We start from the raw sequence: 26,438 nt of genomic DNA, 5'->3' as shown, positions 1-26,438 counted from the left end.
GAAGGCTGAAGAGGCAGAGGTCAGGTCCACCAGGACTTTTGTAGGCCAGATGAATGATTTTGCCAATTTTGAGAGTAGTGGAAGCCAGAGAGCATCAGGCTTGTACATCTGAATGAGGGTGGCATTGGCTGAGTTAGGGAACCTTGAGGAAGAACACACCTGGAGTGGAGGCATCATGAGTTCAAAATCTTGGCAATCCTAACACCATTATTTTGTTGTTATTTGAATATAATGTGATCTCATTCAAATTTTTCTCTTCTCTCTCTTAACTCCTAGAACACATTTCCTTCTTGGCTTTCCAACTTCACCAAGTATCAACTTCTCTGATCAGAAAAAAAAGAGTGATTTATCATGAGTGTTTTCTCATCAGAGCATTTGGGCACTTGGTGTATTTGAGCCCTGAGCACATCGCCTGCCTGCCTGCTGCCAGACCGTCAGATGCCCTTCACGAGGCGTTCCGGACGGACCTCTGTGTTTCTGTCGTACGAGCTGGCTTGCTGGCAGTGCTACCTGGCATTGCAAAATCCTTCCTTAAGCCTTTGTTTAATGCCAGAGACCTCAAATGCTTTCAGATTCTGGAGAGGTGCCAAACTGTACTCTCGGATTAGGAGACCATGGAAGGACTCCCATATCTATAAGCCCTCATATAAGCCGTCATTTTGAATGAATGAATCATTGATACTGTTGGAAGGAGTCCAGGGATGTTTGGCGTTCCTTTTTTAGCCTATAAAGTTCTGAGCTGTTGGACTTTTATAACCATCCTCTAATAACCATGTGCGTTGTGTTTTTTTGTGTGTGCTACTTTGAGGTGAGCCCATAAGAAATTCAGGCTGTTCCTGGGATCACAGTTAGAGGCTGGTTTCCTTGTAGCATTTCCTCATTTGTTTGTTGTGTCACAGATGTTATTGGGAAATGTGGGGTTTTGTGCACCATTTAGAATGATGATCAGTTTAAATGCCTTAAAGCATCAGGGAGTGCATGACTAGACAGGTGTGAGGGAGAGAGGGAGAACATTGGGGAGAAGAAGTCCCAGTTCATCCTGTTGTGCCTGGATTGCTCAAGTCCCACTCAAAACGCACAGGTGAACGCTTTTACTATGAGGTACAAGATTATCCCAGACTGTGGACAAGTTTGAAAAGTTCATGGCGCTCTTTACTCTGCCTCTTCCTCTGCCAGGCTAAGATTGGGCCATGCGACTAGGTGTGCCCAGATGGTGAGGTTATTACCCAGAACAAAACAGATCTTTTCAAAGATTTGGCTGTGGTGAACCCCTGGGTCCTGAGCCTGCACCTCTGATTGGGGAGCCAGCCCTAGATCCTCCCAAGGGGCATTGAACTCTGCTGCTCCCAGCCAGACACAGGCTGCAAGTGTGCTCTGGGGCCTTGCTCGGGATACAAAGGGCGCACGGTGCCAGCCATAACACTGAGTAATGCCGGGAGGTGCCTTCTAGAACAGACAATGTGGGCGAGCTCCTCAGAGAGGGAATACCTCTGGCTTGACTTTTAAATGACTAAATTATTGAAATCATTGTCGGTTAGGTGGAGTAGACTTGCCTTCTGCCAGGACACTTCCTGGTTATTTAATAGGAAAGTGTGAAATACTTCCTATCAGATGTGGCGCCTCCTGTCAGTACGGTGGGAGATCAGTCAGAGAAGGCGATTATCTTTGCTGTGCACGGTATTCAGATCACAGTCTGCGAGGTGAGAGGTCTGCAGACACTTGCCTTTGGCCCTAAGAGGGGTTTTGTGATCATTCTCGTACCCTTACTCCCCTCCCACCACAATCCCGCCCCAAGTGAAATATCACAGGCCCACACATGTTATGGTTATTCCCAAAATTTGACAGGACTTTATAAAACAGTGAGTCATGGGCGTTCTGGGGCCAGCTGTGTTCCTTAGAATTGTGAATATTAAGATCTGAAAGTGCTGCTACCTTGCTTTTAACTTTGTTGAATTAGTAATCCTAGCTCGGAAAATCCTTTTGGCATCTCTTTGACTAATCCACTTTGCCGGATCAAGTTGCCAAAGTGGCATTTAACCAACGTGTATGCGTGTGCGCAGGCGTGCGCATGTGGTCATTTTTCTGTTCCTAGGAATCTAGGGTCTTTATATTTGTCTGTATATGAAAAAGAGATATATGAAGGGCTCTGCTCATTAGTTATGTGGGAATGTACAAATTCAGAGGGTGAAATGTGGATGAGAAACAAAATAGGACGAAGTTGGTGAAAGTTTTATGTTTTCCCATGAGCTAACTGCTGGACTGAGCTCATGGCTCCTCTATATCCGAGTTTGAGTTAATTATTACATATCATTAACAGCTGTCTTTCTTCCCTTTTTTTTTTCCCTTGATTGTGGAGGGGAGGATATGAAAACTCTGTTTTTTTGACATCTTACTGAAAAGAATCACTAACTTAGAAGTAGTTAACCCTGATCATCTTTACTCAACCACCATAGGAATATAAAGATTCACAGAGACTGAGAAATGAATGAACCCCTTTGACTTAGTTTATGACCCCATAGTGAGTACAGTGGGTTGAATTTCACTAAAGACCATATTTACTTGAGGCTGTTCAATTCTGGCAAAATTGTTTAGGTTACAGTCCAAACCTCTGACAGTCCCCACGTCCTGCTAGAAACCACTGACCTTGGAAAGGTCTTGCATCTGTGGATGCAGAGTTCAGTCTGGGCTGGAACTTTAAAAGTAGACTTTGCTCTGAGAGCACATTAGAAGAATTATTATTATTGTGTTTTTAAAAATTTGACAGTTTTTACTAGAACCACAAAGTGTTATTAATTCCTTGGTCCTCTGGACCATCCGTTTCCATAGGATCAGTGATCAGTGAGCCCTCTGTTGTCTAGAGTTACAGCTGTCCCTTGGTACCCTCTGGAGATTGGTTCCAGGACCACCCCCCAAGTCTGTGTATGCCCAAGTCTGTCATATAAAATGGCAAAGTATTTGCATACAACCTATGCGCATCCTCCGACCTATACACTTTAAGTCTTCTCTCGATTACAATACGTAATACAATGTAAATGCTATATAAATAGTTGTATTGTTTAGGGCAGTGGTCGGCAAACTCATTAGTCAACAGAGCCAAATATCAACAGTACTTCTTCAAAATAGACTCGCCCAGGCCGAAAACCGACTTCTGTGCATGGGCCACGAAGTTTCAATCGTACTGTACGTGCGCCTGCATGTGGTATTTTGTGGAAGAGCCACACTCAAGGGGCCAAAAAGCCGCATGTGGCTCATGAGCCGGTGTTTGCCGACCACGGATTTAGGGAATAATGACAAGAAAAAAGACTGTACAATCATTGTAGGCTTAACTACATAGTATAGACCAGTGAAGGCGAACCTTTTGAGCTCGGCGTGTCAGCATTTTGAAAAACCCTAACTTAACTCTGGTGCCATGTCACATAGAAATTTTTTGATATTTGCAACCACAGTAAAACAAAGATTTATATTTTTGATATTTATTTTATATATTTAAATGCCATTTAACAAAGAAAAATCAACCAAAAAAATGAGTTCGCGTGTCACCTCTGACACGCGTGTCATAGGTTCGCCATCACTGGTATAGACACATCAGCAACAACATAACATTTTTTTTCTCCGAATATTTCTCTCTGAGGTTAATTGAATCTGTACATGTGGAACCCGCGGGTATGGAGGGCCAGCGGTGCTTGTTTATAGTTGTTGCTAGTGTACCGTAGGTACAGTGAGTTAAGTAATTTGTTCTCTTTAATCCATTATCAGTCTATGAACAGCTAATCACTCTCCTATTTCATTTTACCTCTTCATCCCAACTCTAACCCCTCAACCCCAACTTACTGTCAACAGACACAACCTCTTTAATGTGTTAGGTATGTATTCTTGGATATATGTAGTCTTTAAAAAATACTTAGGGTTTTAAAATAGAAGCTTATGTTTGAATTTACAGAAATTGCATTATTGCGCCGTTTTTAAATATAGCCTTTCGAATTCCCTGCTGTAGATTACAAACAAGTCAATACGACATACTAGCACCCTCCTCCCTTCTGCCCATCCGTTTCCCTCCAAAGAATCATCACCTGTCGGGCAACATTGTTGGCAGCCCTCAGCCAGCTTTGTGCCATTCGAGAGTGGCAAGCATGTCTAGACTCCCTAGAAATATTATCTTTCAACTCGCTTTTGGCAAGTGTAAACTTTTTGCTGGATTATGTCAACAGATATATATATATGTTTCTCATCCTCATCGAAATAAATTGGTGCTGGAATTTCTCTTGGATTTCTCTAGGCAGGGAAAATAAAGACCATCTCTTGGCTCATTACAGTTTTTGCTCATTAAAAATGTCTGAGGGCTTTTGAGTCTCAGGGGGTGAGTTGGTGACATACATATACTGTCAGCGGCTATTTTGGATTTTCTGCTTCCAGGCATGTCTTTGCTCTTGGATAAGCCCCTTGTGGTTTTCAAAAGAACTAGCAAGTCAATTATAAATAGAAGGCCTTGTGTCTGTGTCTGCATGCACTTACTCTGTGGGACGAGGCACCCACATTTCAGTGGGCAGTGAACTATTTTCACTTTGAAGAGGGAAGAAGAAAGATTAAGAATGCCATTTTTCCCCCTTTTTGAGATAACCCACATCTCTGCGCGCACCCACACAAATCTGTGTAAATGAACTTGACATTTTCAAAGACCTTACCTTAAGGTCTCTTAAAAGCACAGCCACCCGACTGGTTATTTTAAGAAAGAAGCAGTTATCTCGCAGACCTGTGGCAGAGGGTTCAGGATGAGAAGGCAGACAGTCTGTGCCTTCGACCATCCCAGGGAGCTCGGAATGTCCTTATATGAACAGTGCTAGGGTGAATGTGGCCACGGCTAACTAACCAGTGGCTTCTAGGACGTGGCTGTTTATATTCTATCTTCACTTTCCTTCCCCGCTAGTAACTAGTGGAAACTGTTGTGACCAGCAAGTCTGAACTAATCATTCAAACAAGAGGGCCCAGGGGCGACAGAGCATATGAAAAATGAAACTGCAAATGAGGGTTTCAGAAAGAGACAGGAGTCTGCTGAGGTCTGCTTCCCTGATGATACATTTCTGCCTCTTTCCATTGCGTCGTAGGCCCACCAGGTGCGGGCTGTGCCTTGGATCCCATCTGTGACCTTATTGTTCAAACATTGTTCTGCTCCCTTTGTCTTCTTGTGCCCTCATCCTCAATAACTGCTGCCAAACTTTTTTTCTGCCACTTGAAAATATGTGAGCAGCTATGAATTTCCGTTGTAATTAATGTAAAAACTTCAGTATTATTACTGTTAAAAAAATTAGTCTAGGCATCTAGCTTAAAGTATTGATAATATGGGTTTGTAATTTTAGACTTGTAAACTCTTACCATGTGGTATATTGCTGAAGCAGACCGGTAACAGCAGGAACGTGACCATTTCTTGTATTACTGGTTGATGAAGATTTGTATGGAGCTAGCAGGAATGGGCATTAACAGCTGCCATAAATAGGTTGTCCCCAAAAAACGTATACACACTTTAATAGCTCAATTTTGAAAACGAAATGTACTTTTTTAAAGCTTTATTGTTGAAAGTATTACAGATGCCCCCTTTCCCCCCTTGATCTCTCCTAGCCCACCCCTGACCCCCGCCCCCAGACTTTCACCATCCTATTGTCTGTGTCCATGGGTTATGCATATATGCATACAAGTTCATTGGTTGATCTCTTCCTACCCACCCTCCCCTCCTGCCTTCCCTCTGAGGTTCAGAAGTTTGTTCCATGCTTCCATGTCTCTGGATCTGTTTTGTTCATCAGGTTATTTTGTTCACTAGATTCCATGTATGAGTGAGATCATGGGATACTTGTCTTTCTCTGACTGGCTTACCTCGCCTAGCATAATATTCTCCAGGTTCAAAACGAAATGTAATTTAATAAACACTGCCTTTATAATTATTCAAAGTGTGTATTCATTTTTTGGCACACACTATATTTAGGAACCATCCTTTTTCTTACACAAAATAAAAGAGATGAGCATTATGTTCTGGTAAAACATTTTATTTTGATGAAGGAATTAGGAGATGAGAGCCCATTGGGCTGAAGATAACACGTAAACCACAGTGGGAGAAACTCATTTTCTGGAGCCTGTGGACAAATGATAACCACTCTTTGGCCTAGTAGAATCTAAAAGAGTACACAGCTTATATAAGTGAGTTTATATACTGAGTAGTGATTATCATTTGGTACTTGGTCAAGTGAGAGATACAAGACTACAGAATGTGGACAATGGTCTTGGAGAAACTGTCTTATTCCCCCCATGGGTGTATAATCCATTCAGTGACTCCCCTTCTTCCTCTCTATCCTTCTACAGATGAGAAGCCCAAGGTGAACACCAAACTGTACATGTGTGTGTGTGAAGGCCTCTCCTGTGGGAACGAGGACCACTGTGAAGGCCAGCAGTGCTTCTCCTCACTGAGCATAAACGATGGCTTCCACGTCTACCAGAAAGGCTGCTTCCAGGTCTATGAGCAGGGGAAGATGACCTGTAAGACCCCGCCATCGCCTGGCCAGGCCGTGGAGTGCTGCCAGGGGGACTGGTGCAACAGGAACATCACGGCCCAGCTGCCCACTAAAGGTTCTCACGCACTTGTCTGTTTTTAGATCAAGGGTTTTTGTTAGTGTTGGGCTGATTCTCTGTGGGTTAAAGATGGGAGTAGCTCCAAGGCTTTCCTCCAACTCTTTGAACCAGAGGCAGTGGGTGACAGGGAAGGTGGTTTCTGGGTGAAGAAGAGAAAGGCACAACCTGTAGAATCTAAAAGGAGGAGGATGGAAGGATGGACATCCTTTTGGGGGAAAGTCAACAAGGCGATGTCCACCTCAGGGACATCTTGGTTGGTCAGGTCTCTCTCAGCAGTCACACACAGGTGGACAACAGTTCCTGATGCCTTTCCAGTTAATGAGCCAGGATGCCATTCGACATTTCAGAAAACATTCTGCTTAGTAAAGAGTTGAGTGTGTAGGGAGGAAAATGGAACCTAAGACTTAGGTGCCTGAGTGGAAAACCTCTTCTTTATAAGGAAGGAGACAAAGAAAGGCTCACTAAAAGTTCATGTCCTATTCCCAGTGATCCACCACTGAATTGTGAAGCTGTGTGAGACTTCCCATGAACCTTGGAGTTGATGTGGAATCTTCTCTGTGTCATATTCAATGTGGATTCCGAAGCCAATGGAAATCAGTCCTCCTCTGAAATTGTTTTCCCATGAAATGAGCCTGAAATTGCTAGCTCAGAGTTTCTACAAATATTAAAGTACCTTAGTCTGTGTAGAGTCACTCTAAGGCAAATTTACTTTTAATAATATCGTACATTTTTAATAGGCATGGTTATTTAATTTTGCTCTCACAAAAGGAGAATCAACCCAAAAAATGGAGTAGGAGAAGCTAGTGGGAGCATCCACTGCTGGAAATGTCAGCCAGCAAGGGAGGAGACTCAAAAAATGAAAAAGACTGATGCACGGTCACGTTACAGTAATTGTTGAAAATATGGTGATGACCTTCAGGCATACAGAAAAGGTTAAATTCTGATAAGCAAATAGGTTTGAATAATAAGAGACAGTTTTTAAAAGAGAGATTAGGTACTTAAATGGTTACAGCTAAAACGCTTACCTGATGGAATACAACTGTACTCTTAAACTTTGTGAGTTTACTTGTTATTAATAGAGTGGGGAGACATGAAGAAATGTCTGCATTCACACAAAAATTATATCTCTAGTTTGAAAAGTTCCTAGCCTCTGAGTTGTAATAGGAAAGTTATTTTCTTTACTTAAGGAATTTCTAATTTAATTAGAGAGGTGTAATATTTATAATTTAATGTTGTATATAATTAGTTTTACACTTTATAGTACAAGTGATACGTGCCATGGGGTATATTGCCAAGTGGTTGATTAAATTAGTTGGATTCAGAAAGTTAAAAGAAATGTATAAAGGAAAGTAGGCTTGAGATTGGATCGCTGAAGGGGCCAGGGACGTGGAAAATAGTAAGTCATATGTTGGGAAGAACGGGGCTTGGTGACAATGTCATGAAGGCGTCTGAAATTCAGAGAGAATTATTGTTTTGTGATCTTTTAATTATGGACCTTCACTATCCAAGTAAGAAAATTTGATTGAACTCACTAGGCAGGCAGAAAGTCTTTGAGAATGTTTGCTTTAGTGGTGTGTGAGTGTTGAGTCATGAACATTTGGATGGGTAATGTAAGAACGCCTGAAGAGTCAGTGAATGGATGTTTTGAATGAGTGAATGGATGTTGAAGACATTGAGTAAAAGAACAGATGAAGGAATAGGTTCCTAGGCGAAAACATGATATAAAAAGATCAATGAGAATTCAGCAACAAACATCTAAGATACGTTGGAGAGATTGGGCAATTTGGTCTTAACTCAGCACTATCTCCTAGGGATAGTAGAGCATAATGTCTGTCTGCAAGGGGCTGATGATAAAATTTCCTTACAAATCAAATCCAAGTTAATAAGAGTAGCACCAGAGATTTGTATAGTACTCTATATTTTAAAAGCACTCTCATATATGTTCATTAATACAGTTGGTACTCAATGGAATTTTTCCAGTTGTGTCTAAATGAATACTAGCTAAAATGACTGGGCTATTGGCCAGGTGTTAGGAAGTATGTTAGTTTTAACACTTTGTGACTTGTGAGACTTTGTGGTCAGGATCTGGAGCTACCTGTTAGGGTATTGGTCATCAATATTAAATAATAAGTAAACATTGATCCTTACAACCGTTTTCGCCCCCATTTCCAGGGAAATCCTTTTCTGGAACACAGAATTTTCACTTGGAGGTCGGCCTCATCATTCTGTCCGTAGTGTTCGCAGTATGCCTTCTAGCTTGCCTACTGGGAGTTGCTCTCCGAAAATTTAAAAGGCGCAACCAAGAACGCCTCAATCCCAGAGATGTGGAGTACGGCACCATCGAAGGGCTCATCACCACCAATGTTGGAGACAGCACTTTAGCAGTGAGTTGTCACCCTAGCATCCCAAGCATAAGGAAGATGGCTGAGGATGCCTTCTTGTTTTGAGCATGAAAGCTAACAGTAGCTGGTGACTGGACAGTGTGCACACATAGCACTGGCCATGCACATCCTAAGCAAGCATGTGCTGGCACCTGTCTGGTCTCCCCTATTGGAGAACATTCATTTTAGACAGTGTTTATATTAAATGAGAGATGGGATTTACTTTAGCAGATTTTGGGGGAGTAAGGGAAAAGTGCCCTGTTGGTGGTGGGGGCGAGAGGAGAGCCTTGGAATTTATGGTACTCAGTTACTTTTTTCTTTTAGCAATAAAAGTGCTTTTATAACAAACACCTTTTGCTTAGTATTAAAAATCACTCTTCCTTCTAGATTATTTTAACACCCTGTAATTTAAGACTTTAAAATTTGACATTCAAAAAAGAAGCTATTAAATTTTTCACGCTCCTGTGCTGCCCCCTTGTGGAGTGCAGTCATGTGGCTAAACCCAGTGATGTCCAGGAGAAATATGTGCATCACGTATGTAATTTTAAATTTTCTAGTAGCTACCTTAAAAAAAGTAAAAACAAAACAAAACCCCAGATGATATTAATTTCAACAATATATTTAACCTAATATATATAGTTATAATTTCAACATATAATCATAAAGAATTACTAATAAAACATTTTACTCCTTTTTTAAACTAAGATTTCAAAATATGGTATGTATTTTACACATACAGCCTACAATAGTTCAGACTAGCACAGTTCACTTGCTCAGTGTCAGCATGTGGCTAGCAGCTACCCTAATGAACAGCACAGGGTTGAAACTATTGTATGTATATGCATTAAAAGTACTCTTGTGTATTTCTAAATGAGGAAATCACAGTAAAAAGTGACTGTCTTCCTTTTTTGTTTACAATTTAAATTTGTTTTTCAAGTGTTATTGTTTTTAAAAATATATTTTTTTATTGATTTCAGAGAGGAAGGGAGAGGGAAAGAGAGATAGAAACATCAATGATGAGAGAGAATTATTGACCCACACCTCCCACTGGGGATCGAGCCCGCAACCTGGGCATATTCCCCTAACGGGGAATCGACCTCCTATGGGTCGATGCTCAACCACTGAGCCATGCCAGCTGGGCTCAAGTGTTAATTTTAAAGAGACTTTAAAAAGTGGAAAAGGGAATTATTTGCTATAAAAGGGTTATCGTAAAGTGCAAAAGAAAAAAGCATTAATGTTCTAAAAGGATACTATGCTGAGTGAGTCTGGTGCCTCCTCTGAAAAAGGCATCACACTAGTGAGTGTTAGAGAGGTGTTAAAAACATACTCATACCAAATCAAGATTCCTTTTCATAATCTGATGAATTGAAAGACAAGGTAATCATTTTGTAATGGGAGTCAATGTTATTTAATGCCATGATCATGTGTCACTTAAGATCCTCTTGTGTTAAATCTTCTAGACAATATGCTTAAAAGTGTCTGACATTTCTGTAGTTAAGCCTGACCTGCAACTTCCTTTTTACTGGAGAGGACGTGCCCTTGACAATCTTTGCAGCTCAGGTCCTGCACCTGGACCATTTTTGGTGAGCTGTTCAAACATTGGGTAAGAGCAGATCCAGGCTGGAAAATATCCCATCCTGCTGCCTTCCCCAGTACTGGGCCACCTGTCAGATGTACTTTTTGGTATGAAAAAGGGGGAAGACCCTTGTTGAGCTTCCTGTTACCTACCTATTTAAATTGTAGTACAGCAAAACTGGGAAAAAAGAGAGGACATGTTATTCCAAAAAGTAGAGGATTACAGTTTTTTGTTAGAAAAGTACTTAGAGGTTAATTTCACATTTTTTTTAAAAAATATATTTTATTGATTTTTTACAGAGAGGAAGGGAGAGGGATAGAGAGTTAGAAACATCGATGAGAGAGAAACATCGATCAGCTGCCTCCTGCACACCTCCTACTGGGGATGTGCCCGAAACCAAGGTACATGCCCTTGACCGGAATCGAACCTGGGACCTTTCATTCTGCAGGTCGACGCTCTATCCACTGATCCAAACCAGTTAGGACTAATTTCACATTTTGAGGAAAATTAAATAAGTTTATTGAATTAGCAGCAAGAACATACAAGGCTGCCCAGGCTGGTGTGGCTTGGTTGATTGGGCATTGTCCCGTGTACCAAAAGGTTGCTGGTTCGATTCCCAGTCAGGGCACATGCCCGGGTTACTGGCTTGATCTCTAGTAGGGAGTGTGTGGAAACTGATCCATGTTATGCTCTCACATTGATGTTTCTCTCTCCCTCTCCTTCTCTTCCCCCTCTCTCTTAAAATCAATAAAACATCTTTTGAAAAAAAGAAGATAGAAGGATAAATCCTGACAAAGATTTAACAAAGCAAGATTCAGAAATAGACTTGTCAGAACTTCATTCCTCAGAACAGCTAACATAACTAATCACCATGGACAATAATAGGAATATCTTGTGTGAATTACTGTTTAAATAGTTTTTATAATTTTGAAAGAGGGATGGGAGTATATGCTAAAATGGCCTTCTCAACTCAACCATGTTCGATGACAGTATAGTGCGATATAACAACACAGTAAACAACACTATTTAAAACAAGTTGTCCCTATTGGTCTTCATACTTGCTCATTTAAGCAATATGCTCATGTATGATTCAACAAAGCACATCTTACTAAACAGCTCCCCCACATTGAAAAGCAGCCTTGGGGTCTCAGAGTTGAAGTAGATGTTTGGATATCTTTGGTTGATTTCGTCCCCACCCCCATCCTGGGGACCAGGGTTATATATTATGGCAAAAATAACGTATTAGTTTAATTTTCTGGATTATTCTCTCAAAATGTTGAATAAATAAAGAGAAAAAAAGAACATCAAATAGATGGTTAGGGGAATGTGGAAGTCTCCTTCATCTTACTCAATTCCTGTTGATTATCCATTTTGTGGTTTTAAGGATTCTAATTTTTTTTCTTTTGGATATTCAGCTTTTGGTAATTTTGCTGATCAACAGTACTTCACAGTGGTACTCAGAATAAGAAAAAAAAAGATGAAATTCAAACAAATCAGTGTATCGTGTTAACAGGCCAGCTAAAATGTTTGGGAAAGGATGAGGAATGTCAGCTCACTGTGACTGCAACCTTACAAAAAAAAAGATGAAATTCAAACAAATCAGTGTATCGTATTAACAGGCCAGCTAAAACGTTTGGGAAAGGATGAGGAATGTCAGCTCAATGTGACTGCAACCTTAATCACCATCACACGGGGGCACAATAATGTATATTGCAGACAATCCATTTCTGATACAGAAAGACCTCTGCTTTCTTCTTTTCCTAAGAAGGAAATATTTATGAATGAACTCATGGGGACTCTTTTTCATAATATGTTATTTGTTAGAAGTAGATTTGGGGCATGGTTTTATGTTTCCAATGAAAGCTTTAGCTTTTCTGAGTCGTGGCTAACTCCCATCAAGAGATGACACGTTGGTGTTAATTTTTTGACCCCTTTGCTCCTCACTCACTTAAAAAGGGTAACACCTCCATCCAGGTAGCCCCTCTCTGCTGGAGTGTGCCAGTTGGATGACCCAGGTGGCCACTGGTGTGTCTTTCTACTACACGAGCGCCATCTGTTCCTTATTCCTAATTCGTACGTTTCTCATGAGAGCCCCTTAGTTGGCATGTCAGCTAGAGGGGATCCTCTGCTAGATAATGAATGACAAGCAAAGTAGAATATGGTCAGTTGGGCCCAGCCTGGGACTTGAAGCTCTTTTCTCTTCTTTTTGCTCTACTTGGTCTTTGTTCTGCTACTTTCCCTGTGCTCAGCCTGGACTTTCTGATTCCCATCTTCGACTTTGTCCACTCAACTTCTTTATATATTTAATTCTAAAACTGTTAGTGCATGAAAGGACCACGTAATCCTCAGGAAAACCTATCCTGTATTAGGGAAAGGATGGGCTTCTGGTTTTTCTAATAAAACCAGTGATAGCAGCTGTTCACGCACACTAATGGCAGCCAGGGTGCTGCGCTGTGTGAGTGATAACGCGATGCATGCTCATGCTCTAATTCGAGGGCTCTTTCTCATCAGTGTCTTTTCTCCTTGTCTGGAACCACAGGATTTACTGGATCACTCGTGTACGTCGGGAAGCGGCTCTGGCCTTCCTTTTCTGGTGCAGAGAACAGTGGCTCGTCAGATCACACTGTTGGAGTGTGTCGGTAATGCATTTTCTCTTCCTTTGCGGGTTATGTGCGGTGTTAGTTGTGGTTCTGGAAGGAGGATGGCACTTGGGAAAATCTGTTTCTTGTTTCCTAACATCGGGAGGTGGGGGGTAGCCATGTGGTGTGGCTTTGTCTCTGTTCTCTGTGTGACTTGTGTTGGGGCACCTAAACTTGCACAAGTCCTTGTCCAAAGAGTCCGTGACTAGTTAGTAGAGACCATGCTTAGTCAGAAGCTTTCTGTTGCAAGTCCACCCTTTGGAATGACGGAAATGCTTGAAACATGAATGAATAGGGCTGCTCCTCATTGTAGGTATTGGATGATCCGAGGTAAGTAGGCTTTAGGACCATAAACTTGCTTATTACAAGTTTCTAATCCCTCTCACTCTTCCCCTGCCTTTTAAAATAATGAAATAATCTGTTTAAACAAGATATATATATATTTCTCTATGGCCATTCACAGTTTTTCCATATAGGAACATATTTACGCATAGATGTAATCATAGTGTGTGTACAATTTGTGTCCCTTTTTTTAGTTTTAAGCTCACATTTCCCCTTTTTGGACACATCGTAAATATATTTAAAGACTGTGTAATAATCATCTATTGAATATTCATTTTTCTGTAACAGTACTACTTGAGAAAGATTTTGCACCCATTGCTTCACTCTTTTGAGTCCTCAGAATAAATTCCTAGGAATTAGGATTTCTGGGTCAAAATTTATGACTTTTTTCATTGCTTGTTTTATATATTACTGGATTTTCCCCTACAAAGATGGTACCAAATGCTTTTATTTATTTTTTAAAAAATTTAAAAGATTTTTAAGTTGATTTTTAGAGAGAGAGGAAGGGAGAGGGAGAGAGAGAGAGAAACATCGATATGAGAGCAGAGCATCGATCAGCTGCCTTTGCACACACCTCCCCCCTGCCCCTTACTGGGGATTGAGCATGTGCCCTGACCGGGAATCGAACTGGCAACCTTTCAGTGCAGGGATGATGCCCAACAAACTGAGCCACATTGGCCAGGGCTCTAATGTTTTTATTTTATTTCAGAGTTTCATTTTTTATTAGTTGTGGTGGATATTTGCCAGCCACATGATAGTTTTCATTAATTTCTCCTTTAGATGCCATGCAGGGATGACCACAGTAGTGCTAATGGGTTGGCAACATCTCTGTCCTCTCCTCCTGATTCTCCTGGTTCCTCTGGGCTGGACTCGGCAGCTTTGGGGGAGATGGCTCCCTCCACCACTTGGCTGCTGTGCTCTGGCTTTTCTCGCTGTTTTCCGGGAAACCAGGACACCCCCAAACCCAGTAGTAGAAGGGGGGATGGACAGGAATAGTAAGAGCAGCAAGTCCCAACTCAGGCACACAGGCGGTCAGCTGGAGCCTGTTGCCTCTTCTCTAAGTCTGCAGCTACTCGACTGTTTCCGAACACCACTTCACACTGCTTCTCCGCAGTGGAGAAAATAAAAAGGTCCCAAATGTGCTCACTGCATCCAGCCAGCATTGTCCTTTTGGACCAGTTAACATCTTATTGGATTATGAACCAGGGATTCTGGCTAGTGGTGAGAAGGCAGTGAAGGGAGACACGTGCCCTTCTCACCCCCATCCTCACCATTCACAGGGCAGCAGGTCTCAAGGGCAGTCCTCAGAGATTGACCCCAGAGTTCAAAGGGCAAAATAATGTTGCACCTTTAAACATATATACTGTTTCTGGTTATAGAGATATTCTTCAGTCATTTTTGAAATAATGTAATTTCAAATATAGCATTTTGTTGGTTTAGTGCTGAAGACGAGTAAAAGCAATGCCTTTTTTAGTAGCTTATCGTGTTCATGTGCTATAGTTTAAATAAAAATGTATGTGATGAATTGCTTGGATAGTATGTTATCATTATTGGTTCAAAAGCAAAGAAGCTGGACTAGATCAGTTCTTTTCCAGGCGATGACCAGTGAACCCCTAAATTTCAGAGGCCTGAGGGGTTCCCTTTGTGGGCAGCTCTGCTTCTGTTTTCAGGGATATATTCATAAGGATGCATTTGTAGAAAGCATTTGACAACATAAAAGAGTTTGAGAACCATTGAAGTAGGTTTCTATTTTAATTCTCTCTACTTATCCTGACATTCACTCTGTTTTCTTTAAAAAAAAAAAAAAAAAAAAAAGACTTTAAGGGAACTTTTTAGTAATGGCTGCAATTCTCTGGGAAAATTTTCTCTCCTTCCTGATGAGACTCTGAGGACAAAGGGCAACTAAAGATAAGGAAGGGAACTAAGGCAGGAAAAGATTAGCCTATCATTTCCTAGCAGCTGATTTTGTAGTATCTTCCCCCCAGCCTTCATCTTGAGCTAGAAATGCTGGGCAGTTGACTTAACTGATTTTATTAAAATTAATCTTGTGCTATTTTGTGTGACCTGACAAGGGCTCCCAGTGACCACTTACTGACCACATTTAACATCCTTTTGGATTAGTAATTGCTATTTAGTAGGAACATTGTTTGTTCTAAGGAAATCTAAATTGAGTGGTTTTGATCATGTTTCAGGTGAGTCACCCGGACAGACATGCTTTCTCTCTCCTTGTTTGGGTTTTTGGCGGCTTAGTTGTTCAGCAAAGAGCTGTCTTCCTGTCTGTGCAGGTGGTGCCACAGCTGCTTATTACCAGCCGCGATTCCCAGCAGCACTTGCCTGGGTAGAAAGCCCCACTGCGCTGCAAGTTGTATCTCCTGCTGCATGATTATCTAGGTGCCGCACACGTACCCCTTGATTATACCCCGTGTTGATCCCCAGAGTCTTGTGGTAATTACCTCCTCCTCCCAACCTCCCTGCTCACCCCTTCCTATAATTAAGGAGAAGGGTGGCAGAGGGCGCATGGAGTTGACAAGCCGATAGTTGTGTTGCTGCTGCCGGAGAGGGAAGGTACCCAGCAGAATCATCACAGCTAGTCACCACATTCTGCAAAATGTCTTCTCCATTTGGTCTTTTCCGTGTGGCCCAGGGTGGCATTGCAGGGGCTGTCTGACAAGCAAATACCCATGACCAATGTCAGAAATCAGGACTGTTCTGGGATTACGTGTTTAAGACTTTGCAAATCCTCTTTTGAACTATATCCTCCGCCAAGAAATCCTTTAGGGATGGCAGTGGCTGCTTGTCGATCCCCTTCTCAGCATTGTTTTTTGTGTGCTTGTGTGTGATTGCCTTTTTAACCCTTCAGAACAACACATCTCAAACTCAATGGTCTCCTTTTTGAAACATATAATTGTCTATGTAAAGCTGTATACATGTTTTTGTCCTTCCACACCACACTGAAATCTAATGATCGGCACCATTTTCTAAGTTTTGCTAACTTTCATGTGCTTTTAAAAACTCTATGTGTTTCAGACCCTTTAATAGAGGAATTCAAATGTAAAACTTTATCGTGTGCAGCTAATTGTACCGTGCAGATACTGAGGGTGTTTAACTTGTTATCACAGTGGAGTGGCTGGGAGGGGCAGGTTCTACCTTTACAGGCAAAAGGTCCTGGTATTTATGTCCCCAAACTTGAGTTTTCCCAGTAAACAGTGGGCATGGTTAAGAGTTGCAGGTATGCACTTTATTGGCGACCTTTTCTGTCCTGTCCAATGTCACCTCTGTGCTGCTTTCCACAGGGAAAGGCAGGTATGGTGAGGTGTGGAGGGGCAGCTGGCAAGGGGAGAATGTTGCTGTGAAGATCTTCTCCTCCCGGGATGAGAAGTCGTGGTTCAGGGAAACAGAATTGTACAACACTGTGATGCTGAGGCATGAAAATATTTTAGGTGAGTACCAGGGTGATTCCCCTCATGATTTTTATCTAGAAAGAAATCATTTGCTTGCCTTTGCCCTCTCTGATGGGGTGCCTGTGAATTTTCCAGTCTCTCCTGAAAAGCGATATAGGGATCTTGCGCATGTATATACTGTTTAATTTTTTAAAACTAATTTCTTGTTTATATCTGCAGAGAAGTGAAATTGGAAGGTTCTCTCAGTGATGAAAAGGAAATTGTTATTGTTCCCTCTCATTCTGCAGGTTGTCATTTAAACAACAGAAATTTGCCCCATATTGTTCACTTCAAGGCTTCCTCGGTGGTTCTACTTACCCCACACCCTTGTTGAATATTTATTACTTGAATCAAACTAAGAAAGCTCTTTGGATGATTTCCTAGAGATTCACAGCTCCCAGGGACATCGTAATTAAATGCACATTCCCTCAAACTAGGCATCGTTTTTTAAAGCCCAGATTTACAGAGGGATTTAGCATACATTTTAATTTGGAAACTAAAGCTTAAAAACATTTGTGAAATATGTGGAGAGCTCATTGAAAATACTGCTATGGAATTATAAAGGGTGAGAATATTCCTTGCGTCCATTGGCGTATATGTTTTTTGAAAAGTTTCTGTAAATGTGTTTATACTAATACATCCTTGACGAATGCTGCATGGTGTGCTTTTTAATTGATGGATATAAAGTTAATATAGAATTTGACCTGTAGAAGATAGTGTTGGACACGTTGTGACTATTGGATTAGGTTTGGCATACACAAAGCTATTTGCAGAATTTATTTCTATTCCGGTACAGTCATTCGCAGTATAAATTTCAGTCAGTGACGAACAACCTATACAACAGTGGTCCCATAAGATGATAATGGCTGGAAAATTCCTGTCGCCCAGGACATTGTAGCTATGGAAATGTTGTAGCACAACACATTACTCACATTTTTGTGGTGATGCTGGTGTAATCAAATCTGTGCTGCCAGTCGTATAAAAGTATAGCACAAACGGTAATGCACAGTACATAATACTTGATAATGAATGGCTATGTTACTGGTTTATGTGTTTACTATGCTATACTTTGTCATTATTTTAGAGTATACTCTTTCTACTTATAAAAAGAAAGTTTACTGTAAAACAGTATGCCGTGTTATGCAAGCAACAGCCTCATAGTTTCCGTGTTTACCATGTCTCTTGATTGCATCATTTTTTTCTTGTGCTTGATTTAATCTCATTTTATAAATTTAGTGTCGCTTAAGTGTATAGTGTTTATAAAGTCTACAGTAGTGTGCAGTCATGCCCTAGGCCTTCACATTCACTCATCATTTACTTACTCACTGACTCACCCAGAGCAACTTCCTCTCCTGCAAACTACATTCATGGTAAGTACCCTATACAGGTGGACCATATTTTATCTTTGACAACACATTTTTTACTGTACCTGTTCTATGTTTAGACACACAAATACTATTGTGTTATAATTGCCAACAGTATTCAATACAGTAGCATGCTGTACAGGTTTATAGCCTAGGAGCAAGAGGCTGACTATATAGCCTAGGTGTGTGGTAGTCTATACCATCTAAGTACACTGTATGATGTTCTCACAGTGACAGAATTGCCTACCAACATGTTTATCAGAATGTATCCCCATCGTTAAGCAGTGTTTGATTGTACTGCCAATTTAGTATTAAACCTGAGCCAGGTTGTCTCCAAATAATAGTTTGACAGTTGTCCAAAGCTTTGCTTCATCAGTATGGTGGTATGTTTCATCTCAGAATTATCTCAGTTTCTGCTGTTGACTTTTGCCCTTCCCTTTCCCCTGGGGCCCTAGTCATCACCTAATCCTCCTCCCTTATATTGTGGTTCTTGGTCTTCCCTTTCCAATCCTTCTTTCTATAATGAGATATCTTCCCCTGGGGAGCTGAGATACTTCTGCTCTATGTGTCTGCTGACTCTCACATTGCTTGCAGCAATCGTGACTTCTGGGCCTGACATGACAGACTCCCTATTTTGGGCTCCAAGGATTCTCTGAAGCATCCTGTACAAATATACCCACATGCAGCCACTTCTGATGTTTGCCCTTCCTTGGGATTGCCATGAACAGTCAAGTCTCTGTGCCTTTGCTCACATTGTTTTTGATCACCCACTCTTCCTGTCCCACCCTCCAATCACGCCTTCCTCCATCAGAACATCTGAGTGCCCTTCCAGTATCTCCCAGTAGATTTAATTGTGCTTTTCTGCACTCCTCACGTTGAACCTCTGCTATAAGTCTTATCACACATTGTCTTGTGTTGTGGTTGGATGCATGTGTGTAACAACAGTAATGATGACAATAGGTGGCAATAGTGATGACTAGTTACTAGCAGTTATGTGTGATTTCTCATTTAAGCTTCATCACAACCATAAGAGGCAAGGTACTCTTGTTTCTCACTTTTAACTGATGAGATGACTGAGGTACACGGAGATTAACATCACCCAGCAGATGACGAAATAGTAGAACTGAAAATCACACTGGGCACTCTAACACTTAACCACAGTTGTGTACTCTATACTGTAGTTGGCTAGATGGTCATAGACTAATAGAGTTGTTTCTTGCAGCGGTTCTCAACCTGTGGGTCGCGACCCCTGAAAATGCATCCTGCAAATCAGATATTTACATTACAATTCATAACAGTAGCAAAATTACAGTTATGAAGTAGCAACAAAAATAGTTTTATGGTTGGGGGTCACCACAACATGAGGAACTGTATTAATTAAAGGGTCGTGGCATTAGGAAGGCTGAGAACCACTGGCTCAGGGTATGCAGTGAAAATTCATCAACCGTCAAAATTACCCTCTAGTGTACCAATTTTTCCTCTGAAACTGAAACAGGTTGAAGTTGTGCAACAGATAAAGCATTGGTTGTGTTAGAAGCTGTGAGGTACAAGAAGTGCTTAGCTTTAAACACTAGCATTACTCTTACTGGGCAGATGCACATTGCTAAGAAGCATGCGGGTCTGAGACTTATTGAAGGAAGGACATATTTGGGCATCCCCTCTCATTCTCTGGGGCCCGCAGCCTCACTGAGCAAAATGCTCTGTATATCACTGTGCTATGCAAATAGTCACTTTATCCATGCACTTAAGTTAAATGACCTATGATACCACTTCATTACAATGAGGACAAGAATTATTTCCATTGTTTTTGCTTTCACATTCAACACTGAGGACAGTACACTACCCATGGAAGGTGCTCAGTAAATATTTATTAGGTTGGGTTTAATCACAAGGGAAATTTGAAGGTCACATTTGCAATATGATTTCCTGTGAGAGAACTTAAGTTTCCTTAGTGTGATCACAGAGGGAAAAACATTGTCCATTTATTATTACCAACGAATCACGGAAATTCTGAATTCATGAGCTCTTGCCACCCTCATCATAATTACAGCCAATGGATTGATCTTACTGTGTAGCCTTTTCATTGAGAAAGCTTGTAGAAATGCATAAACTTTTTTGTTAAACTTCTTTCCCTGCTTTACAAGTTTTCTGGATGTAGAGACTTAAGGCTTTTTGTGATCATTTTCTCTTCCATTAAAAGAGCATATTGTGTTTTGAATATCAGGCCATGATTTCCCCCCATCCTTGAGTATTACTAACTCTAGCTCCCCAAATACATAATTAAATTACACACACAAATACATACATATATACAGTATACACATGCATACATGTAAAACTCTGGGCCCTCATTGTTTATCCTCCCAATTAAACTTGTAAAACAGTATCTTTCAAATGGGCTAGTTTGGACTTCAACTCTTCCTTTTGCTGTGACTGGTGTAGAAGTCAACAGCTAAATGAGTAATGGGAAGCCCTGTTGTGTAGTGGAAATTTGGAAAACCGGTTTCTACTCTCAGCACCATTGGAGGCCCACTTTGTGAGTTGGGGCCAAAGTTCTATATTTTTGCACATTCTTTTCTTCACTGCTAAAACCAAAGAGGTTGAGAATTACCTTACACTGTTTTTTAAAAAAAATTGTTTTAAATATACATAACACGATATTTACCATGGTTACCATACTAAGTGAAGTGTACAGCTCAGTGTAACAGAGCACGTGCACGTCATGTGACAGTCACCACCCTCCATCTCCAGAACCTTCTCATACTCTTAAAAGGTACTGCTTAACATTTTCATCAGTCATCATTTCTGGAGATCAATGGGGAAGTAAAAGAAACTGTCCACAAAAGATACTACATTACAAAATCATTGTGGTTGTCATTGAATCCTGGGCTATTTTAACATATAATAATAACCAACTGTTCTTGAACACTTACTATGTGTTAGGCATCATCTGAAGTATTTTGTTTCTAATAACTCTTATTCTCACAGTAGCCCTTTAAGGTAGATGATGATGTTACCGATGTCTTAGAAGGAAGAGATTTTATGTGAGCTGTGCTAGATCATGCAGCTTGGGAATGATGAACCAGTGTGGGAACCCAGGAGTTCATTTCTGGGGCCCAGCACTCAGCACCTCGCTCTACTGTGTGGTGGTCTCCCTCCCGCAGCCGTCAGAGCCGCCCATGCCTGGTTCCTGGGAGATCACCAGGGAGAGGCTCCCAAGGAGCACTGATTACTTCCCTCAAGATTTGGGGTTTTATTTTAGCTATCAAGAAATCTGGAGGATGCCTTTCGCTGTTTAAGAGGCTTTTGCCCTGGTCACCTTCTGTCCCTGTTATGAACACATCCAGGGCTGTGCCAGAGTTCCAACCTACAGGCACCTGTTCAATCTCCACAAACAGAAGAACTTTGACTCAAAATGTAATCCTATATAATAAAAGGGTAATATGCAAATTGACTGAACGGCAGAACCACCGGAATGCCCTCGGCCACTTGCCCCAGCCAGCCCCACCCCTGAGCAGGCACCTGGACCCCAAGTGGGGGTGGGGCCAGCTGGCAAACCACCTGTGGCCCCTAGTCCCCACCAGCCCGCCCCTGATGGCCCCCATTGGGGTAGGCCGGCTGGACCCCACCAGTGCAAGCATTCGTGCACCGGGCCTCTAGTTATCTTATAAAAATGCTCTAGCCTTTTGAAGAAAGTGGAGTAATATAATTCACACCTGAAATACAGCTTTTTAAAATCTTGCTTATTTTTCCTGAAGGTAAAAATTGTTTCTAAAGTTGTTCTTCTATAACCACAGCAAAATTATCAATCAAGCAAGAGGGAAGAAAATCCCTGAACCAATTTACCATTTTCTCTGCTAGGATGGGGACGGGTTGAAACTTCGCCAGTAGCTCTCTCTGAGAAAGGATCATACCAAAAAATGTATTTTTTGCCAATCTGACAAAAAATAGATATGATTTTTATTGATTTACAAAATAATAACAACAATAATAGTAATTACTTACCCTTTTTGCTCCAAAATAACTAAAAAAAAAATCAGGTTCCTATACTTGTATATAAGGATTTTTGGTACCAGGAATTAACCAATCAAACACAACCTTATTATGCAATGTGACCAATAAGATGCAACACTATTATATGGCCTATGTATTTATGGTTCAAGACAGGGTATTCACAGCATACTGTTGGCTGTTGTCACTTTTTTTTTAAAATGTGACAATTTAAGGGGAAAGAGGTCAGTGCCTCTGACTCAATAGTCAGGAATTGAATGTTTTAAAAATTTTTGCAGCACACCGAATGTCAGGGATGTAATCTGCCTACTTCATGCGGTTGTTGGAGGACTGTGTGTCAAGTGCTTGGTGCATTGTTAGCACTCAATAATTAATAGCTGCTTCTATTGTTGATGCTGCTGATCAAATAGAAGACCTTTCTTTGTTCCCAGAGCTTCCTATGCGAGGTAGGGTGTACCAGGGCAGCCAGCTCCAAACCTGGGGTTGGCTGCAATTTAATAGCTTTGTGATTCTTGGCATCTCCCAGCAGCAACTTCATTATTTCTAAAATGAGTATAATGATATATATCTATCTCACTGTTCTATTGAGGAAAATCCCATGAAAAAAATATATGTGAAAGTGAGTACATTTTACACAATGTACTATGTGATGGTAAGGCATTTTATGCAATTTCTCTTACTTTATACTTTTGCAAGATGTTTAATTCTTCCTCAAGTCATATCTGTCTTTTAAAAAAATTTTATCTTCTATTTATATGTCCCAAATTTTACTATCCATAAAGTTCATATATATGATATATATAACATATATTCTAATAAATACATCTCTCTATATAAAAGCCTAAGCAACCATTACGATGGGATGACGGATGATCAGCCGGTAGCTATAACACACACTGACCACCAGGGGGCAGACACTCAATGCAGGAGCTGCCCCCTGGTGGTCAGTATGCTCCCACAGCCAACCTCCTGTGGCCAGCCAACCTCCCATGGTCCCTCCCCTGGGCCGGCAGGCCCCGATCCGCCTGATTGCTGACCAGGATGAGGGACCACACCCATGCACGAATTCATGCACTGGACCTCTAGTATATTATAAAATATATTATAATACACAGGGCAGGGCAAAAGTAGGCTTACAGTTGTGAGTACGAGAAACATTGTATTCTTGTATTATTATTATTATTAATTATTGTAGTTTTTGCATATGAGCAACTATAAATCAACCCTGTATATTATAGTATACAGATACGTAATGTACATTATATGTTACATATAAATATATATTAAAAGCCCAGAAGTGCTTTTCTAGCATTCTTCTTTATGTAATATATAGAAGAATATTATTATACTAGTGGCCCAGTGCACGGATTCATGCACATTAAAAGGAAGTTAATTAGAAGAAATATTTTAATATTGCTATTCTCCCTTTCTCTATAATAGAAGTGTCAGAGATGAAAGAAAATTAGTAAAATGTATATTAAAATAATATATAAATTGATTAATAAATAAACAATAACAACATGATATAAAAACAAAGACATGATATAAAACATGATATAAAAACAAAAACATGATATAAAAACAACATTGATAAAAACAATGACTGATAAATGGATTAAATTTATTCTACTATCTCCCTGTATACCACATTAAGAGTAAAAACACTTTCAGAGTGCTTGACTATTTTCCCTTGTGATGAAATATTTACAACTTTAACGTTAATGTCACACGCTCGTCAAACTCGAGAGATAGCAACGTATAACTGACCATGTCTGAAAATGGGTTCAGGTAGGAATATTCCTACTCTGTCTAGACTTTGTCCTTGTGATTGATTAATAGTCATCACAAATGCTGGCATCACGTGAAACTGTCTTCAAATTAATTTAAATGGGAGACCAGTGTCAGACGGGGACAAATATCACGCATGAGCGAGTCAACATTTATTTTTAAATTGCCAGTGCGTCATATGTACCGGTTGGTTGGACGGACAAATGGTTGGTCATTTAACCTTTTATATGTATAGATGGCCTGATGCGTGGATTCGTGCACAGGCATGCGTTTGGCGTCAGTGAGAGCTTTAAATGTATCGCGCATGCGTGAGTCAACATTTATTTTTAAATTGCCAGTGCATGTCATGTGTACCGGCTGGTCAGTTGGTAGGACAGATGGACGGTCAGTCACTTAACAGTTTATATATATAGATAATATAATATATAGAGAAAAGCAATGCTAGAAAAGCACTTCTTTAGCAAAATAACAAGCATACATATCACAATTTATTCCATAGGTTAGGAAGTGCCTCAGACTTCTATAGTTCCTTCATTATGCCCAGAAAGTCCCCACAGAATATCTAGAAAAACTTCTTCCTACCTCTTTATCTACATCTGTCAGTATTTCATTTCTCTTCAAGACCAGTGGTTACTTTTGATGGAAGCCTATTGGAACATCTGGTCTGAATTATTATGATTCCCTACTCCGGACTCCTGGTGCCCTTTGGAGATAATATTATAATACTTTTCACATTGTGTTGTAATTTTTTCCTTTTCATATCTGTCTTCTTTTGTAGCTAACAAACATTATCATCTTGGTTTTCCTGTGTGACTGACAGAGAGCATCATTTGCTTGTTATATTTCATTGGCTCCTTTTTTTATTTGATGAATCTGTCAGTCATTTAACATAAACTGATCCTTTTATTTTATAACTGAGCAGAGAGACTCCAAAGAGCCTAAATGAGTTGTCAATATTACACAGCAAATCACAGGCAGAGTCAGGACTAGAACACAGATGTCTAGGTTCCAGTTTTCTGTTCTTTTTGGGTAGTTGATGAATAATCTGTGCTTGGAATATCAGTGTGATAAAGAGTTTGGCACTGTTATTATGGGTAAGCACAAAAAATATTTCTATTTAAATGTTAATGCAGTGTAAAATATTTTTAAAGGGTTATTTTACCATAGAAATTAATATGAAATTTTTCTATTCATTGACAGTACCCTTTAAGCAATCAATACTATGATGTTTCTTTGTTGATGCTTCTGTAAACCTTCTTTCATGGTTGTTGATTAGATTAATTATATTTTGTTACAGATGTCTACTGCATGGGTCACTATTTCTGGATACTAAAAATTACAGTGTGGAATTCTCACATGTCTGTTAATTTTGTTCTTGCTCGCTCCAGGTTTCATTGCTTCAGACATGACATCAAGACACTCCAGTACCCAGTTGTGGTTGATCACACATTACCATGAAATGGGATCATTGTATGACTATCTCCAGCTTACTACTCTGGATACGGTTAGCTGCCTGCGAATAGTGCTGTCCATTGCTAGTGGTCTCGCACATTTGCACATAGAGATATTTGGGACCCAAGGGAAACCAGCCATTGCTCATCGAGATTTGAAAAGCAAAAACATCCTGGTGAAGAAGAATGGACAGTGTTGCATAGCAGATTTGGGTAAATTTTTAGAAATATTTTTAAATTACTTTTTTTACTTTTTGTTGTGAAAAGTTTCAAGCATGCAGACAAATTGAAGATAGTAAACAACTGTATCACAACCACTAGATTCTCCCATTAATATTTTACTATTCTGAAGCTTTATCACATATCTCTCTGTCCCCTATTCATCAATCCTTCTTAATCGTTGACACATTTCAATGTAAATTGCAGACAAAAGAGCTCTTCTGTCCAAAGACACCAGTGTATCACTCACTAGAGTTCATTATTTATTTTCTTTATAGGTAAAATTTAAATTTCATGGGAAATACACAAATCTTAAGTATACAATCCAAGGGTTTTGACAAATGTTGTAAAACCAAAATCCCTATTGAGAGACAGACTTTCCCATTATCCCAGACCATCACTTCATGCTTGTTCAGTCAGTCCCTGCCCCAGCCCACCCTCAGAGGCCACCATACTGTTGCATTCTGATTTCACAGCTCTTTACACAAAGTAGGTACACATACATAGCATATGAAGTGAGTTTGTCTTAAAAATTGTTTCTAAAGTTGTTCTTCTATAACCACAGCAAAATTATCAATCAAGCAAGAGGGAAGAAAATCCCTGAACCAATTT

At 40.4% G+C, this 26,438-nt stretch overlaps 1 protein-coding gene across 1 annotated transcript in view; it reads left to right on the top strand.

Moving 5' to 3' along the window:
* ACVR1 (activin A receptor, type I) overlaps positions 1-26,438 on the top strand; it is an 81,513-nt gene that overhangs the window by 41,768 nt on the left and 13,307 nt on the right. The window contains exons 4-8 of the mRNA XM_014534160.1: positions 6,349-6,612; positions 8,788-8,999; positions 13,112-13,211; positions 16,847-16,993; positions 25,545-25,820. Of these exons, the coding sequence (XP_014389646.1) occupies positions 6,349-6,612; positions 8,788-8,999; positions 13,112-13,211; positions 16,847-16,993; positions 25,545-25,820 (999 nt within the window). The remainder of the gene's footprint in view (positions 1-6,348; positions 6,613-8,787; positions 9,000-13,111; positions 13,212-16,846; positions 16,994-25,544; positions 25,821-26,438) is intronic.

The sequence above is a fragment of the Myotis brandtii genome, unplaced genomic scaffold (assembly GCF_000412655.1).
Source record: "Myotis brandtii unplaced genomic scaffold, ASM41265v1 scaffold125, whole genome shotgun sequence".
Lineage (NCBI taxonomy): Eukaryota > Metazoa > Chordata > Mammalia > Chiroptera > Vespertilionidae > Myotis > Myotis brandtii.
The sequence above is the reverse complement of the archived record's forward strand: the minus strand, read 5'-3'. Positions and strand labels throughout refer to the sequence as shown.